General features: G+C 39.0%; 1 protein-coding gene across 3 annotated transcripts in view; it reads left to right on the top strand.

The window, feature by feature from the left end:
* The window catches only part of WDR37 (WD repeat domain 37), a 75,548-nt gene that overhangs the window by 12,551 nt on the left and 56,715 nt on the right, over positions 1-6,282 (top strand). For 2 of the 3 annotated variants that reach the window (XM_006141335.3, XM_006141336.3), the window contains exons 3-5: positions 4,413-4,509; positions 5,615-5,710; positions 6,024-6,088. In XM_006141335.3, the coding sequence (XP_006141397.1) occupies positions 4,413-4,509; positions 5,615-5,710; positions 6,024-6,088 (258 nt within the window). Of the gene's footprint in view, positions 1-1,808; positions 1,862-4,412; positions 4,510-5,614; positions 5,711-6,023; positions 6,089-6,282 lie in introns of those variants that run through there. The other variant, XM_006141338.3, reaches the window with a different exon arrangement.

Raw genomic sequence — 6,282 nt, 5'->3', positions numbered from 1 at the left:
TGGTCACGCCGCAATCCCTTCTCCTCCATTCTCCTCTCGGGATCTTGGGCACGCACGCACACGCGCCCGGCGTGAGTTTTTTTAAGCCACCGGGTCCGGGACACGAACCGCGGTCGACTACGTGGGAATCCAGCGACATAGCCATTACGCTAACTGCTGGTTCCCGGGAGCCACTTTTGATACTGGTGGTGAATCAGAAAGCCCTGGGTTCAGGTTGTCCTCCCTCCCTTCCTTTCATGAAATAAATAAATTTTAAAAAAGAAAATCCTCCCAAAGTACTTCCAAATAAACCCATTAAAAGTATTGTATAAGGAGATAGAATTAGATTTTGGGGTTAATGTATTTATAATTACTTAACAAAAACGTAGGTGTGACAGCTCAGATTAGTATGACTATACCCCATTGGTGGTGCTTTCTCTCTCCCTCTCTCTGTCTCTTTCTGGTGAGCTCACACTCTAGCAAAAGGAAAAAAGAAAGAGAGAGAGAGAAATGGTTTATAGGTTTATACAACACATACTTACATATGTACGTAAGTATAAATGTGTATGTAAATTTATAGCCATTGATGATTAGGACAAGTTTTTTGGCCATAACATTAAAGGAAAATAAGACTTAAGTCTGAGAAATTGACTCGTATATTAGAACTGTATGGATAACTTTATGCCTGAGATTTCTGGAATGTGAACTCTACCAGCAGTGTGCTCTTAGAACTTAACTTTGTTCCTGCCATGAAGTAGATAATCAATTAGAATGAATTATTTTGTGTTCAACAGAAGAATAAATAGTCTATAAAAATGATTACATTTGAATTTAATTTTGGAAATAAAACTCATTAAAATAGTTTTGGTGCTCTTACTTTGTGAGGGCTAACATAACAAAGTACTATCAACTGTCTGTCTCAGCCAATAAAAATGCATTCCCTTATAATTCTGGAGGCTAGAAGTTAGAGATTGAGGTGTTAACAGGATCGTTTTCTCCAGAGGCACCTCCCTTGGTGTATAGATGTTCTTCTTCCTATGTCCTCACATGGTTGTTCCTCTGTGTGTGCCTGTGTCTGAATCACCTCTTATAAGGATACCAGTCAGAGTTCATCTACTGACCTCATGTAACATTAATTAGTGCTGTAAAACTCTTATCTCTAAATACAGTTACTTCCTGAGGTTGATGAACTTCAACATGGAAATTTTGGGGGGCACAATTTAGCCATCCCATGTAGAAGAGTGCTATGAGAGCTGTGTGGTGGGGCTTCTGGATTGATGGAAATGTTCCCTGTCTGTGCCATCTGATGAGGGTCCATGGGGCACATGTGGCACATGTGGCTGTTGAGAACTTGAAATATGGCTGCTGATATGACTCAAAACCTGAAGTCTAACATTTAAAAAATTGTAGTTACTTTACAGTGAAATTTAGTCAGATGTTGTCAATGTATTAGAGACAGGTAAACAGTCTAAGATAGTTTCTTAGATTTCTAGATGTCCTTGGATTTTTAGCAGTGTACAGGCTCCCTTGCTAGTGCATTCTAGAGTTACCTTGCATATGAAGAATTGTTTCTTGGCTTTCTTGAGTGCCTGTCCTCCATTGTGATGCAGTGTGAGGAGGTACTTGCATCTCATGGTAACCCTTATGAAGGTCATTCTGAATTCTCCAGGCTGAGCCCCCTGTTCCTTGGCACCACTCTTATTACAGCCCGCTTCTTTGTGTCTACTAAGTTCCCTAGATAATACTTACTTGTTGAATGAGGACAGTTTTCTTTGGCATGGGACCCCCTGGCATGTTTCATGAATCACCAGTGTAAGGTGCTCTGCTTTCCTTCTGCAGCAGGAGGAAAGGGCGATAGTGTTCAGTGCAAACAGTTGGCATGGTAGGTATAATGTGGTGATCTAAGAATACAGAGTTGTTGATTGCTAGAAGATTTGAATAGAATCATAGGAGCAATCACCTTTTAGACAGGGTAGTAATGCTCTTTTTGTTGTTGGGGAGCAGTATCAAAAGAGTGAAGAGAGCTCTGACTGAGTATGTTAGTTTAACTTTTACATGTGTTAGATTTGTAAACCTGATGTAGTTCAGGAAGTAGTGGTGAGCACAGCAATGGGAGGTCCGTTGTAGAGTACTGCTGAGTCTATCTGCACGGGCAGCACTGACTTTGGCTTGAAAAGCAATTTCCTGGACAGATGTGCTGCATGTTTCCAGTGTCTATTAGTGTTGGTGTGGGAAAAGGTAAATCTCTATGAAAGCTGTATTGAATCATAGTTGCTTTTCTGTCTTGAGTTTTCTCAAGTGGTACCAAAAGGTTGAACACCTCTCATTTCATGGTTCGTAAAATCGAATGACAGAAAATGTTGATAAATAACTTGTGTCAGGTGTTCTTGTGATTGGTGGTTTGCCCTCTAGTGGACAAGTTCTCATTTCACTGTTTAGTTTCTTTATTATCATTGTTTTATAAAGTGAGGTTAGTGCTGACATCTCAGCTGTTTTCCAAAACAACTACTTTCATATTAAGATACTTTTAACATTTCAGTAAATATGGCATTTTAGTTGCTGAATAATAAGGATCTGAAACCATTATGGGTATAGATGTGTAGAAAGTGATACAAGAGGAAAGCTAGATTCTTGTAGGAGTCAGAAACGCTTTTCTAAGAGTATGTTCCATGCAGAGGGAATAGAATATTCAAATCCACAAGTCAGGGTGAATGGTTAAATATTAATTGTGATTTTTCAGTTCAGTACAGGTTTATAACTTATAGGTTTTTTTTGTTTTGTTATTTTAGGTTTTTGCCTTAGGACATGTGTGCTCACCTGAGAGAGACAGAGAGGGAAAGTGAGAAGTCAGCCCCTGGGGGAATGGCCATGCTGCAGTCCCTTCTCCTCCATCTCCTCTTGGGATTTCGGACATGCACTTACACATGCCTCGCGTGATTCTCAAGCTGCTGAGTCTGGGACTTCAACTGGGGTCAGCCATGTAGGAATCCAGAGCCTTAATCACCATGCTGTACACTGGCCCTGTAACTTGTAGTTATTTTAAGTGACTGGTTTTACGCGTATTTAAGAATTTTGTAAAATTATGTGAGAAATCTGTGATTATTGGAAAATAATACTGCTAAAATACTGTCTATTTTTCTAAATGTTTGTCTTCCTAAGAAGTTAATCAGAGAAGGAATATAATAAATATTGTATACATATATGTTCTTAACCTTCTACTCATCAAATATCAGAATGCTTGTGTTGCATTTAAGTTTGAAGTCACTTAGAAAATTTCAATGATAACATTGAAAAAAGTTAGGTTTTATAACATTATTTTTAGATATACCCATGGAAAAACATTTTTTTTTTTTTTTTTTTTTTATGCTGAGGATAGGGACACACACAACGTGGTGCAGGGTGAGCCGTGTGGAGCTCAGGATACAGGCTGTATCAGGCAGTCTCCAGTTAGTAACCGTGCCCAGGATACCGTTTGTTTCCTGAGCCTGGTTGGTGTTTAGATGCTCCTAACTCATTTGAGCGTGGTAAACATTTAGCTGAGGTACACTGCTTCGCCATTGCCTTCTTTTGGCTTTTTAGACAGTGACTGGAGGTGAGAGATGTGCAAAGGCATAAGGAACATGGCCTGACTGGAACTTACTGTTAATACCTAGCACATTGTGCTCTTAGAGCTAAGGTTTTTTTTTTTTTTTTTTTTTTTTTTGGGGGAGATTTTCACTGTAGGGCGCGTGCGTTCGCCAGACAGACAGACGCCGCAATCCCTTCTCCTCCATTCTCCTCTCGGGATCTTGGGCACGCACGCACACGCGCCCGGCGTGAGTTTTAAGCCACCGGGTCCGGGACACGAACCGCGGTCGACTACGTGGGAATCCAGCGACATAGCCATTACGCTAACTGCTGGTTCCCTTAGAGCTAAGGTTTTTCTTTTTCCCTTCTTCACAGCAGTCTTTTAGGTAGTAAATAGTATTATAGGAAATACCCTGTTTATTCTGCTTGAAGCTCAGTAGAAATAGTGAAATGCTAAAGGTACATCTACTCTCAGTATAGCATATTAAATATATGTGGTAGCGTATGATAGAGCTTAAAGGCTCTTTATAATATAATTTCATTTATGGTGACTGCCTTCTGTACAGATTTAGACGTTTTAAAGTAAGGCTGTGTCCTCTTGTGAAAGGACAAATTATGCTACTTTGAAGAAGTGCTTGTTCTTAAAAACCTATATAACCCTAGGTAGACATTTATACAATTTTATTATTTCCTCTATAGAAAGTTGAAACTTTAAATTCTTTAAGCATTTTATGTTTAAAAAAATAAAGTACATAATGATATAAAGTAAAAGTTTAGGATAATTTGTTTTGGAAATAGTATACTCTTACTTCATATTAATTTCTTATTCATTCATTCATTTTAAACAAACTCTTTCTCTTCTCTAGGATTCTAAACTGCCTTCCTCAGTTCGCAGTACACTTCTGGAACTGTTTGGTCAAATAGAAAGAGAATTCGAAAACCTTTATATTGAAAATTTGGAATGTGAGTATTTCCCATCTTAATGGGCTTTTATATCTTTTCACTTATCCATAGAACTCTTTGAGAGTAAAATTTGTGGGTAGAGATTTATTATGATAATAGTTTTCTGTTCTGCTATAACAAACCTAGTGGTTTAAAATAACAAAACTTTATCATCTTATAGCTCTGTAGGCCTGGCATATTTCTTACCAGACCAAAGTCACGATGTTGGCAGGGTGGTGCTTCCCTCCAGAGACCCTAGGGATGAATGTTTTCTGTTGCTGGAGTTGTGACAGAATTCAGTTCCTTACCTCTTCTGCACAGAGGTCCCCTTACCTTTCACTCCTTGGATCATGTTCCTCTTCCCCATGGGTGGAGAGTTTCTTTTATTGTTTCTCTGATTCACCCTCTGCCTTCCCTCCACTGATAAGGATGCATGTGACTGGAGGGGCCCATGGGATAATCCAGGGTAATCTCCCCACTTGCAGGATCCCTTGTGTCTATTAGTTTAGGGCATGCACATCTTTGACGGGTGGGTGGAGGGGGGCATTATTCTGATTATTGCACCTATCCATATTGTGATTTTATAAAAAGTGTTTCTTAAAATTTTTCCTATACTAAGTATATTGTAAGTTGAGAAAATTTTGATCTATGTTTTTCTTTGTATTAGTTATTTGAAAAATTTCTAAAATGTATGTATTATCCGACTTACTAAAGGTAAATCAAAATAATTTTCAATCATTGGGACATCGGAAAAGTCATGACATATTTTTCTAAAATGACCCTGTAGTTTGGTTTTCATTTTTTTCTCTCCCCTGCCCCCTCATTTGCTGAAGGTTACATGTACTTGCTGGAGAGAGACAGAGGTGCCTGGGTGACGCTCTGATCGTAGTGTCTTCCACAGTGTAGCAAGTGCATGTAAACTCCTATGTTTTGGAAAGATCTTAAATGATATTTTGAGGGTTTTGGAACCCCGTAATTGTGACCTTGCTTATTAGAATAATATTTGTGTCTTTGTTTAGATAACACTAACATACAACATTTTTAGGTATGCAAGTTGTGGAAGTGATGAGCACATTTAAATGTAAAAACATTTTACATTTTAAAAAAAGTTGTCTTTTATTCCCAGTGCGTAGAGAAATCGATACTCTTAATGAACGCTTAGCTGCTGAAGGACAAGCGATTGATGGGGCAGAACTGAGTAAGGGCCAGCTCAAAACAAAAGGTAAGGGGAATGCTTGCGAGAGTATCGACCTGTAGGTTAGGTGTGGAAGGAACTGGAATTTAACAGCGGACAGTGACTGATTTGTCTTTTGCTTTTAGCAAAACTTGAAATACATAATTCAGGTGTAGGACTTGAAGTATAAAGAACCTGGAGTTTGGGTTCTTGTCACAGCTCTGCCATTATTTTCATGTCACTGTGCACAAACAATCCTTTTGGGTTTCAATGTCATTCTGTGTAAGATGAAGCTTGGAGGTGCGGTGCAGTGTGGTTTAGTTGAATGTGTGTATTTGATTGTTTACTTTTGTCTCTGCAGCCAGCCACAGTACCAGCCAGCTTTCTCAGAAACTAAAGACCACTTACAAGGCGTCCACCAGCAAGGTATGCAGGGCGCTGGCTCTCGAACCAGTCATGTGGTGTTTAAGGTGTGCAGATGTGTACTTTAAGCTGCATATTTTCCAATTAGAAATGTGTGATAGAAAACGGTAAATGTCTGACTGTTAGGAAAATTTCATTCCAGAAAGGAATATCATGTTATGTAGCCACTGTACGCAGACATTTAGACACCATCTTTC

The sequence above is a fragment of the Tupaia chinensis genome, unplaced genomic scaffold (genome assembly GCF_000334495.1).
Source record: "Tupaia chinensis unplaced genomic scaffold, TupChi_1.0 Scaffold000052_1, whole genome shotgun sequence".
Classification (NCBI taxonomy): domain Eukaryota; kingdom Metazoa; phylum Chordata; class Mammalia; order Scandentia; family Tupaiidae; genus Tupaia; species Tupaia belangeri.
Note: the sequence above shows the minus strand (reverse complement) of the source record. Positions and strands in the feature narration are given on the sequence as shown.